The sequence below is a fragment of the Hippocampus comes genome, unplaced genomic scaffold (assembly GCF_001891065.2).
Source record: "Hippocampus comes isolate QL1 unplaced genomic scaffold, H_comes_QL1_v1.1 scaffold43, whole genome shotgun sequence".
NCBI lineage: Eukaryota > Metazoa > Chordata > Actinopteri > Syngnathiformes > Syngnathidae > Hippocampus > Hippocampus comes.
This window is the reverse complement of record NW_017805276.1, coordinates 1,052,397-1,064,956: the sequence shown is the minus strand read 5'-3', so window position 1 is coordinate 1,064,956 and position 12,560 is coordinate 1,052,397. Positions and strand designations below refer to the sequence as shown.

Below are 12,560 nucleotides of genomic sequence, written 5' to 3'. Positions count from 1 at the left end.
GGTATTTTAGCAAGAAATATGAAGCCGGTGCACATGGTTTGCTCTTGCTGACCACATAAAATGATGTGGCGGGCCAGATCAAGCCCCCGGGCCTCGAGTTTGACACATGTGCTGTAGATGGACAGAAAAAAAGTGTGGGATGAGAGAGATGGATAAAATAGATAAGATAAAATTCATCATATATTTTATACCTGCATATCCGGTAAGGGAAAACAGCTAAAATAAATTTGTCTACTGTATTTTGTGATTTGTGTTGCTTTACTTCTTTGTCAAAGAAAAAAAAGTCACCTTTCCATAAGACAACCATCTGAACATAAACCCTCGCTGTGTATAACCACCATTGTAGGAACAAAAAAAAAAAGTCAAAAGTAAAAAAACTGAAAGGAGCAAAAGACAACATCAATCCACCCCATGGTTGATGACAGAGTCAGCTGAGCATGTGATTACATGTTAGGATCGCTGAGCTACTTCAGTCAAGAAAATATCTGGCTTCTTGGTCTAATACAGACCAATTGTTCTCCTGTGTTTAAAACCCCTAAAAATAATAACATTTTCTCAACCATACAATCACCAAGCCCTACTTATATTGTTCTTTGGAAAGTAACCAACACTGTGTCGGTGTCAGTTTTTGTTCTACAAGATACAACTTTTTGTGATGTAACCTACAGGGTTCACAATTGAACCCCTAGGTTCAAGTAAGTTTATGTCTGGTTTATTTTTAGGATTCTAGTTTTCTTGTTGCAAGGATATTTTGAAAATGTTGTATTTGAACATATGAAGTAACAGCCAAGCCACCATGGTGACTTGCTAAACAAATCAACAGTGGAGACTTCGACAAGCGTGTGTGGTATGAACATCAATGGCAAAAGACAAATCACTGCTGACTGTAACATTTATACCATTGTTGAGAAGATGAAATTACATTTTTATGACGACAAATACTGAGAAATTGGGAAAATATGATTTTATTATTTTTATTTTTTTGACTGCCTGTAAAGACATATATTCCAGATGACTGGAGATAGGCAGCCTTGCTCTCTCAGGAATGCTATGCATGACTACTTGAATTTGTTGTTGGCTTGAGTAGGCCGGCTCCCAAAGACTTCACATGGAACAGACCACACTTCCTCACTAAATTTAGGAATAACTCATGTCAACTTGATTTATTTTTGCTTCAATAAAACCCGGTTCACATTATTTACGTTTACAATGACTACTAGCGAAACTGGCTATGTTTTATATGGTGACCGTAAGATGCTATAAATCCAGTTTGAATTTGAAGTTGTATACTGTACTGCATCAAGTACACGAGTGTGCTCAAATGCAACATTTGAGAGGCAAAACTTGACGAAAATGATGTGTTTTTAAGACAGGAAAACGAAGTAAAATGACAGAGAATAAGACTTCATTACCTTTTTTCTCCTGTCACCGTTTTATTTGAGACACTATGGTTAATGAATTACTTTTCACAGTCATTGTTTTATTTGGGACACTGTGGTTAATGAAACACTTGGCGCTGAAAAAAAACACAAGTGTCGACAACTCGGACACGTTGACACTGAGTAATGTTATTGGACAGCTTTGGCAACTTGACAACCTGAGGCGCCACGTTAAAGGCGTGATCCAACACGCCGACTTGGAACACCAAAACTGTGCACTGCAAACGAAGCGGGCAGTTTGAGCAGGTTTTCAAGCACTTACATTTAAAGTTTGCAAAACAGCTCATGCGTTTTGGGCGGGCTGTATGGAACTTTACCATAAACAAAAAAATCACGTTCTCAACTCACCATTTCACGACTTCAAACAAGTGCTACAGTTGATCCCTTTGGTGTAATCCTGTCCCCGTTAAAAAGCAATGTTGGGCATTACCGAAAAGACATCAATACACTTTCTCCTGGTATCCTCCTGAACAAGAATCACTTCGATGCAAACAGGCTCCATCCTGGGAAAACCCTCGTATCCAGGGCTAGTATCTGATTGGTCAATGGCCGAGCTCAGAACGCGCCCATTGGCGGAATGAACGCGTCAATCAATTTGCCAACGTCTTCCTCTCCAGGAGGAATGGAATGTGCTCACGTGACTTGTGAGGTGGCTCCCCACTGCACAGCTGTCCAGAGGTTTGGGATCGATGGATGATCTTCTGAAGTAGCACGCTTGCTTTCTAATCGCTCTGTTTCCCGTTTTTATATTAATGATTAATACCCAATGATCATTTCATTAACTTCACGCCCACACACTGATGAGATTCAATGAAAGAGTTGAATCAAAAATGTGCTGATTTACACTCTGGCGCTATTTAACAATATGTTATTGTTGTTGTAGGTTACACATGTGCGTTGCGTCATAATGAAATGTGTATGTGTATTTTGCCACTTTCATGTTGGAACTAAACCATTAGGTAGAAGTCTTAATATGATGGAGTGTTCACCTGCGATTCCGAATTTCTCAAACACTGTGTCCTGGGAGATTATCAGATGTACTCTGGGATATTATGCATTTACATTTAATTCGTTCTAAACGTATTCGTTTTTACGACCAAAAAAAGTATGTTTATTCATTTAACTATGCCAGTGAGTCAGTGACCTCTAGTGACAGGCGGGACGACTAAATTGACGTCAGATCAGCGCCACATTTTTTTTCTCAGCGCCACATTTTTTTTCTCCTAAGGCGGACATTCATTGACCAATTTGTGAGGACGTCAATAAAAAAATTGATTTTTATAACTTCCTATTTATGAAATTGTTCTTGTTTTTTTTTCTCCTCGGTAAAAGTATGATGCAGAGAACGAGCATGTTTGGCCAATTAAAAATATTCAACAATAAAAACACATTAGACACTATTTTGAACTGTACACTACAATGCTGGAGGGACTTTTTCGGAACTACAGTACACAGATTTCTGACGGGGCTATAGCACCATCTAGACCCAGTGGAGTGCAGTCCATGTAAAACCTGTTGCCATTCAATATCGGAAAAAAAACTTTACGTTAAACTGAACAGGCCCAAGTTTCACACTAAGTTAATTTTGCGACTTAATTTTTGACAAGATCGTTTGTAGCATGTAGTGCATACTGTATAATTAGTGACAATTTTGTTTGGTGGTCTGCCATAAGTTTTGTACAGTCATTGTTCTTTTGCTCAGTACCTGTAGGAAGCGGTTGTCACGCCCTGTTTAATATCAGTCTTCTATGGACACAGATAAAGATTTAACAGCTAAATTGGAAAGTGTTTTATCCATCTATCCATCCATCTATTATCTATCACTTATCTGGGGTCACGTTATGGAAGCAGTAGCTTCAGCTCGGAAGCCCAGACTTCCCTCTCCCCTCATCTGGCTCCTCTCGATGTGGAGGAGCACAGGCTTGATTCTGAGTCCCTTCCGGATGACCGAGTTTCTTACCCTATCTCTAAGGGGGAGTCCGGACATCCTGCAGAGGAAACTTTATTTTTAATTTAAAAAAAAATCTCTATTCTTAAACAACACAGTTAAAAATGCACTTCGAATGAAGTAACAGGTAAAACAGAGTGTCGTTTTATATTAAGCAGGGCTGTCGGTAAAAATATTGTAATAACGTGAACACAGTAGAGTCAGAGTGTTGGCTAATAAACCAGTCTTTCCCAAACAGATGGGATGTGTGTGTGTGTGCGTGTGCGTGTGCGTGTGTGTGTGTGAGAGAGAGAGAGAGAGAGAAAGAGAGAGAGAGACTCATGCCTTTTTTTTGCAGTACCAGATTAAAGTACAATTGTACATTCACTACTGTAGGTGGTAGAAGTGACCTCTTTTTTCATGCAAATTGATACTGTAATCTTTACTGTTATTCATGCACGCACGCAAATAATAATAGTTATTCTATTCAACTGAATGCGCAGCGAATGTGAAGCCATGACTTGAAGATGAAAGAATTTTGACAAAAGACACTTCTTCCAAGGCTTTTGTGGAGGTATTTCCAGAGCGACGTGGAGGAGGAAGCATTTGTGCAAGGTACGTCGTTAAAAACAAGTCAATACAACAAGCCAGTTGAATCATTTTATCAAGTAGCACCCAAATGATGAAGTGGAAAGCATGTAAATGCGAGCAGAGTTCGCACAAACTAAAAATAAATCGTTTTTTTTTTTATTTCACAGTTTAAGTCAACTTAAATTGTAAGGAAGCCATTTATAAAATGAGGGAAAGCAACGTCCTTGCTACTCCTCAGCTTGCATGGGGTTTGACAGAAACATCAGCTTGATCCCCTGTAATGTTTACAGGTTCCATTTTATGGTCAAAGTTCCAGGCAAGAGAGTTGAACAGTTGCATGGTCTTCTTGTAGGTCCAAAATGGATTAATGATAACGGTGAGCAGAGTCAGGCCAATATAGAAGATGAGGCGTAAGGTCAGGGGATAGTTGTTGTTGACTGCTGCCCAGTGGCTTAAGCATACCCACCAAATGTAGTAGGTGACGACCATGCGAATATGGAACGTGTGGATCATCACCCATTGGTTGGCTTTCCAAAGTTGACTCTTGCCCCATCCGACCTAGCACGGAGAGAGAAAGTTATTAAAACTTGACAGTACATAGTGTATATATAAGTGCTTCCGTTGTGACACGAAGTAATATCATTTGTTGCATTAAGCAGGTGTATGTTAAAAAAAAAAAAAAAGGATAACGTGGCAAAGGGTATTTGAGGTGTGTGATGAAAATTAGTTTGACACTTCTGGTTTAGAGCTATTGAAAAGCAAAACCAACTTGAGCACCTCAAGATAGAGCCGAAGATGAGAAACAATTAAAAAGAATGCTCAATATAAAATTTTGGGTGAAATTGTATTTATAAAAGTATTTTCTCTTGTGTTTTATGAATTGATACCATGCAATGCTGTGCTGGTGAGTTTCACTTTTCTACAATATTCAAATTCAGAGGAATGTTGGTAAAAACAGCCGATTTTTCTGATTAAAAAATGACCAATAGAGCAATTCACAAAGTTTGTTTCCCTTTTTTTTTTCAAATGTGAATAATAGGATGTGCATTAAGTCCATACTCACTAATATGGTTGAAGCACCGGTTGCTTTTAATGACAATCTCAAAAGACTACCGGCAATCTTGGTTTCATCACAATGTCACATCACACAAGCTCTAGGGAGCTTGTTTGTTTTCATATTACATGAAACCTGTCGACATTTCTATTTGAAATTGAAGTAAAAAGAAAACATTTCAAAGGTATCACCGTTTCCATTTTCTTTTGCATGAAAATTGTTTTTGGTTGCAAATTATTATGGTGCTTTCGTTCCCCGGGTTTTTGATTTTTGAAGCAAGATTGTGGTCATGACAACCGTAATAATTTTGGTCATTCAGTATTGTGATGGGACACTTGAAGATCTTTTTATCTGTAATAAATACATCAACTTGAAGCGTATAAGATCAGTTTACCTTCTGAAGCATCCAGGATATGCAGATGAACGGCGTGCTCATCTCCAGCAGGAGAGCCACGACTGGCACATAGTGGCCACCGGAATCCGATATGAATGCCAGGCAAAAAAATACTGACAACGCGTATAAATGATGAATTGCCAGGGCAAGGTCAAATGACCGAAACACCAAATTGTAGGTGTGAAATGCTACATTCTCAAAGAGAAAGTAGCCTGCGGTGGTGAAGATCATGGACCACGACCAGTTCTCCTGTCCCCTCATGATGTCTCTGCTGAACTCAGAATCCCAAGTGAGTGCTGTTAAACCAGCTACTAAACTCTGGATGCCGAACACTGAACGGGTAGCTAAATGGTTCCAGTAGAACTTCTGTTTAGCTTGCAAGGTGTTGTACACGTGCGAGAGTGTTGAAGACAGCAGGTGAAAGAAGAGCAAGACAGAAGCATAGAAGCCAAAACATAGGCCAATAAGTTGGAATCGAAATTCTAGCATGGCCTGGGAGGTAGAATTCGACGGAGGCAGCTTCTGCCCAGGATCCATTGTCAGGACGAAAGAGATCACCAACTTTGATAGAAATGAGGTTCCGGTCACCTGCAAGGTTTAAGGAGGTGTGCTGAGTGAGGCATCCAAGCGTATCAAGAAAAGGGTGGGGGGCATTTCCGCAGAGCATATCAAGGCGTGCTCATATTGGGGAATTGAAAGGCATCTAATTAGGTTTTACACTTGGATATGTACACTTAATTACAGCTTATTTTACATTTTGTAATATTGATATTTTTTTAAGTACAGTCACATTAGCTTTGAAATTTAAGAGATTGGTAAAAACAAAGGTAGTCAATTTATTTTGTCAGCGGATGTAAATAGTTGATGGAAGGAGTGGCAGACAGAATCTCATCAAGGGCTCCAAATCCAGTGGGACCGGTTCTGCTGTCAACAGAAATTTTATTCTCACTCCAGTTCAAATTAAAACATTGCAAAAAAAAAAAAAAAAAGACACTTATGCATAAACGCAGCCCAAAGTGCTTATATGTTACCCCGCCCCACTACCCTCAAGGACACAAACACACATCTGCAAACATACCATGGTTCCAACAGGTTTCTTCGAGTTAAACTTAAGACTTTGAAGAATATTTTTTAAAAATCATATATGTAAAAATTCTGTATCTATCTATATTATTATTTCTATCTATTACTTCTCCCCATCCCCAAGGTACAGAGGTCAAGGTTTCGATTCCAGGCCTCAGCTTTCCTGTGTGGAGCTTGCATGTCATCATGGTTTCCCAAAACATGCATGGCAGGTTAAGAGAACACTCCAAATTGTCCCAAAGGTGTGATTGTGAGCGTGAATGGTTGTTTGTCTATGTGTGCCCTGCAATTGGCTGGCAACCAGTTCAGGGTGCACCTGGGAGAGGCTCCAGCAAGCCCGCGACCCTTGTGAGGATAAATGGCTTGGATAATTGAGCTACTGATGATTAATTCGGTGTACATTTTAAATTATGTGCCATGTAATCTTATAATAAAGCGAATAGTGTATGTAAATAGCCAAGGGACGGGCGGCACGTATGGCAGAATCTCACCTTGAGCACAACATCCGATTGGGCCGGCTCTACTGCCAACAGAAATATTACTGTATTTGCTAACTTTTGTTCCAATGAACACATTTCAGAACGTTACATAAATGAAACAGGCAAACCTTCCCCCACCTGATAATATAATTTCCGAACTTTTATTTCTGTCATGTGAAAAACATAGGAGGTTCTCCACCATTTGGTGTAAATACTTTTTTTTGGGGGGGGGGGGGTCAATACTTATATACTCTGTCATTTACAGAAAGGCCAAGTGGACATGATCCTTGTATGGTGTATGCAACGTTCCAAAGATCAGTCATGATAATACAGTGGAATAAATAATACACATGGTAGGCCATAAATTTACATTGGGTTTGTGTATCTAAGATACTTACGAGACCTGGGCTATCTGAAACATTAAAAATACATACATTATACAAAAGTAGGTATTATCATTGGGGGGGGGAAAAAGGTTAAGTAACACATTCCCCTAAGTCTAGTTTGTACACTCAGGCATACTTTGATAGAAGGGTCTTTGTTATCAACTCCTTGGCAGACTTCTCATGAATTTACAAGTCATCAACAGTGTCTGGTTTTCTTCCATGTACTGTATTGTACTGAAGCTTGGACAACACAAAAGAAGAAATCCATTAGGATAGGGATGGGCATTGACCTTGAACTGACCTGGCTTGCACAAAAATAAAAAAAAAATAAAAATAACTTTTGAGGTAATTTTGAGTTAAGTTCGGTGCAGCCTTGTCGCATTACATAGCTTGACAATGAGCACATAAAAAAAGGTCTTCCACCCATCCAATAATTTCACGCAATTATGAACATTCCACGCTACACTCAATCATACTGTCAAACACACTAACGTTGATACTAAAAGCATCAGCCGAGTAGCGCCTCAGTGTGAATGTGACTCAAGTCATAAACATATACTAGTTATACGGTATATTTGACATTAATACTGTGAAAATACTGCTGCTGTTTTGTTTTTTTTGTATGGAGGCCTCATAACACCCGCCCATTTGGTAAAAATCTTTTTTGGTACATTACCTATTCAATAACTGCGTTTTATAAGAGTAAATCTAACCTGTTATTTTTAAAAGATAATTCAGGTTATACTTTGTCAGTTCAAAGCAATGTTTCCAGTGAAGAGCTCTGCACATACAAAAAAATGAAACAGTCACTCTGTCATCCAGTATTTTCTTATCAACCGGTTCCTAACAACTGAGGTTTGGCTCAGTGGTCCCCAACCATCGGTCTACGGCTGGTGCCATTTAGTATTTATTTTATGGCGAGCAGACATGAGCTGTGAGCTATTTACTCAATCAGATATGGAAATGTGCGCGAGAGCAGCCAGTCAGAATCCAGACGTTTCTTTTCTACTTTGGTTTACAAGTTGAAGTAAACGGAAAGTAATAGTACGAAGTGAGGAATGACCGAACGTGCAGTTTAACACGTCGCTGATGGGCAGCCATGACTTGGCATCGTTATCCAAAGAAGAGGCGGTATCTTCAAAGCTGCATGGGGTAAGTGAAGACATTATGCAAGGTATGTTCTCAAAACACGAGAATCTTCTTGAATAATTTGAACCAGTCTGCCTGCCTGCGCCCCAATCAAATTCTCCAAACTCATGTCAACTGCGTTAATATTTAGATGCGGTCAGAGCAGGGGTAACTTTAGGTCGACTTTCTGCCACCAAATTGTCACTCCGCCAGGCGCATCTGCAGCCTTGTGCTCGTACGAAAATCAGGACCTGAGGCATTTGTGCCCTGCCGTCAAAGAACATCGAGCCCATTTGTGTTAATTTACAAAATACAAATGTGTAGAACAAGTTAATGAGAACTACTTCGAAAAATAAATGTCAAGCGAATAGTCTGACTAATGTAGGTAGCTTCAAGTGGATTTAAGAAAAAGAAAAAAAAAAAAAAACAGTTTAAAATACCAAGTGGCCAAGTAACCAACTTCCCTGTCACTTCTCAGCTTGCATGAGGCTTGACAGGAGAATCAGCTGAATCCTCTGTGGGGTTGTTTCCAGGTGCTGACTTATTGCCAAAGTTCCAGTCGACAGGGTTGAACAACTGCATGGTCTTCTTGTAGGTCCAAAATGGATTCATGATAACGGTGAGCAGCATCAGGCCGATGTAGAAGATGAGGCGTAAGGCCAGCGGGAAGTGGTTGTTGATCGCTCCCCAGTGGTTAAAGCTTACCCACCAAAGGTAGTAGGTGAGGACAATGCGACAATGGAACATGTGGATCATCACCCATTGGTTGGCTTTCCAAAACAGACTTCTGGCCCATCCGGCCTAGCATGAAGAGAGAGAGAGAGTCGTTTTAAAAACTTTACAGTACGTCCTAGGGATGTCACAATAGTCACAAAACTGTGATATTAAAAGTGCTTCAATATCAACGTGGTGTTATCACGGTATAAAATAATGAGCCGTTATTGCTTATAATTCAGTTTTTTGGCTGGCTGTACGTAGGGTTGCGCTGAACATGGCTGCAACAGTGCTCTGCTCCAGCAATAATCGCGTTTTGGACTTATATCAATGTAAACATCAGATGGATGGGGATAGAAGTGCACAGTAACATGATTTGAAGATGTCTTTATTTCAAAAACCTCCTGGAAATCGGTGTTAAGAATGGCTTCTTCATGTTACAGAAAGTAGCGTTGAGAATGACTGATGTGCTGTAATGAACTGAATGTAGTTTGAAAGATGGAACAGAGAAAGTCTAGCTCAGATCAGGTACTACAACTTCCTTGTTTAAAGGCTATAAAACATGCTTTTACGATTGTTTTAAAGAAATGAAACCTCAACATTTGACCGATACTATATCGAGTACAAAAAAAGTACTGTATTACTATTTCAAGGCCATTGTTTTAAATGAAAATGGCATTTAGTTGCTGTAGTTTGTTTCCAATGTGCAAGATTACTTTGAGTTTCTGATTTTATTGACCTGCACATATAGTGCGCTCGCATTACCTTGAGCAAAATTGAGGAAATGTAATGTTGATAATTTTTGTCATTGTAATTGTGATAAAACATTTTAAAGCGGTTTAATCTCTAAATGTGTCCTAAAAAGAGCATCTCTAAAAAACTACAAGCAATGCAATATTGTTTCACCTTTAGAAGCATCCAGGATACGCAGGTGAAAGGTGTGCTCATTTCCAGCAGTAGCACCACCATTGGCACAAAGTGGCCCATGGAATCTGACATCACCCCGCCTCCGTATCCTGCCAGAGCGAAGAAATGGTGCGTTGCCAGGGCGAGGTCAAGTGACCGAAACACCAAACTGTAGACATGAAATGCTGCATTCTCAAAGATAAAGAACCCTGTGGCTGTGAGTATAGTAAACCATGACCAATCTTCCTGCCCGCTCACTATGTCTCTGCTCAACTTTGAGTCCTGAGTAAGTGCTCTGAGACCAGCTACTGAACTCTGGATGCCAAACACTGCGCGAGTTGCTGCAAGGTTCCAGAAAACCTTCTCTTTGGCTTGCAGGCAGTTGTACGTGTGGCATCGTGATGAAGATAGGAGGTGAGCGAGGAGGAAGACTAATGCATAGAAGGCAAAACCCAGGCCGATAAGTTGGAATCGAAGATCCCATGGAAAGTGTTCTGCAATGGACTGGTAGGTTGCATCAGATGGAGGTAGCTGCTGTCCAACATCCATAGTTGGGAGAAAAACTATTAGCTCAGCAGCTTCAAAGAGACACGCTGTGCCAGACACCTGCAAGGTAAGAGAAAGCAGATATGTATTTTATTTTCCACAATGGGTTTTAATTGTATTGTATTTATCTTGAGTAAGGTAACACAGTTTTATTGAATGTGTTTCCAGTGGATTATACAGCACTATGAGTAGATTAGATATACAAAACACGACCTTGGAGTGTTCATGTAATTGTCCACCTGGGATTAGTAAATGTATTAGTAGTAATATATTTATCCACAGTATCTGAGAGAGAATCAAACGTCTTCATGTGATGTTCAACCCCATTTAGAAACGTCTTAGCAGCGAAGAGACGTTTGTATAATGCTCCCTGTTTCTATTCGTACCTTGCCTAAATTATTTGTAGGTCCAAATTATGATAATTGTAACGAAGAGTCAACGAGAAAATAAACTAGTCCGTCAAAAACTCCGAGCCAGTCTAAATGAAGCATCAAGGTAGTCGCGTTCAAAACACGTATGCAGGAAAAACATCTTTACAAACTCGCAAAATAACACGTGTCACCGAATGAAACTCAAGAATCAAGTTCGAATATTCGGAAACTTACATAAATTGGGATACTCTCATCGGTGTTTGCATATGGTCACACGATTTCAATTTGGTCATGTGACCAACACAGCGGAAGTCACGCCTACTTGGAATTTATTTGGCGGTTGGCAAATGAACTTTTGATGCATTACCGCTATCTAGCGGACCGGAGTGCTTAGGTCGAAAAGGCAAACAACAACATCAATAACAATAATGTATGAATTAATCTGATTTTGGGCATAATTTCGGTACGCCCTCTCCATTTGCTTCCTGTCTCCAAGTTGATGTTTGACGTATATGAATATGAATAGATACATCCGTGTTTAAAATCCATACCAGAGTCTAAACAACGAGTTTGTTTCAAGTTGAACCCATATATTTTTAAATATTTGGAAAAAAATGTTCTTTTTTTCCTGCATCAAGGCATTGTAGTGCATTGTTCAATTTTCAGACCGCTACATTGTCAACCAAATACTGTATTGTGAAGTATTTCTATCTGGTGGTATGTTTGTGTCACTGCAGTGTCTTTGCGTCATCAAAAAAGAACATTTTCATTACGTTTCTGATTTAAACGGAAGTACTTAGGAACATTTTGGAATTTGAAGGTTACAAATTGCACCAAACACATTGTGTCAGTCAACTGACACTCTTCACTCATAATGCTGGTGAGTAGACCGACTAAATTTGATTAATTTCTGTAAATTGAATTTAATATGGTAGATGATTAGAACGTCGATTGCCTCATCCATCATGATTGTTTTCATTCCTCATCAAAATGCTGTTTTGTCTACAAATACCTCTGTTGTTGTCTCCTGTTGGCACTTTCTTAATCCACTTTTTTTTTTTTTGTTCTAGACGTACAAGATCACTAGAAATTATTCTCAATTAAAACTCATTTTGTGTTAATCTAAAAGTAAGTAAAACGCTTTAAATAACATGTGTACAGGTATTTTGCCTATTAACAGAATTATTGCTTTTTTTTTTTGTTCTAGACGTACAAGATCACTAGAAATTATTCTCAATTAAAACTCATTTTGTGTTAATCTAAAAGTAAGTAAAACGCTTTAAATAACATGTGTACAGGTATTTTGCCTATTAACAGAATTATTGCTTGACTCAGACTGGTGACTTGCAAGGTTCTGTTTGTTTACATAATGCTATATGGAATTTGCTGTGCTTGATTACTTTTGCTGTCAGCGCTTTCCCTGAGAAGCCCGTGGCATCTTTCTGGCCGCTTGTGGCAACGTGACGCTAGTTAGACATGTCAGTGACAACCACACTTGATATTTAGACATTCAGTCCATCTATCCTTCTATTTATATCTACC

General features: G+C 39.3%; 3 protein-coding genes across 4 annotated transcripts in view; all 3 read right to left on the bottom strand.

Annotated features, from left to right (window-relative positions):
* arhgef10 (Rho guanine nucleotide exchange factor (GEF) 10) overlaps window positions 1-1,949 on the bottom strand; it is a 37,585-nt gene extending 35,636 nt beyond the window's left edge. Inside the window, exon 1 of the mRNA XM_019870256.1 lies at window positions 1,788-1,949. The gene's annotated coding sequence lies outside the window, so the exon portion shown is untranslated. The remainder of the gene's footprint in view (window positions 1-1,787) is intronic.
* Window positions 1,950-3,784: 1,835 nt separating this feature from the next.
* LOC109515986 (protein CLN8-like) lies at window positions 3,785-6,258 on the bottom strand. Its single transcript, XM_019870130.1, has 2 exons — window positions 5,406-6,258; window positions 3,785-4,515 (listed from the first exon to the last, which is right to left on the bottom strand). Exons 1-2 carry the CDS (start codon window positions 5,940-5,942, stop codon window positions 4,192-4,194), a joined length of 861 nt encoding a protein of 286 aa, XP_019725689.1. The 5' UTR covers window positions 5,943-6,258; the 3' UTR covers window positions 3,785-4,191.
* A 936-nt stretch (window positions 6,259-7,194) lies between these two features.
* On the bottom strand, window positions 7,195-11,343 carry LOC109516086 (CLN8 transmembrane ER and ERGIC protein). 2 transcript variants are annotated; one of them, XM_019870296.1, is made up of 3 exons: window positions 11,271-11,343; window positions 10,102-10,707; window positions 7,195-9,282 (listed from the first exon to the last, which is right to left on the bottom strand). In XM_019870296.1, the coding sequence occupies exons 2-3, from the start codon at window positions 10,648-10,650 to the stop codon at window positions 8,956-8,958; spliced, it is 876 nt and encodes a 291-aa protein (XP_019725855.1). In that variant the 5' UTR covers window positions 10,651-10,707; window positions 11,271-11,343; the 3' UTR covers window positions 7,195-8,955. The 2 variants fall into 2 exon arrangements, with proteins under 2 accessions (XP_019725855.1, XP_019725856.1); XM_019870297.1 differs by having other exon boundaries at window positions 11,253-11,326.
* Window positions 11,344-12,560: the final 1,217 nt, after the last annotated feature.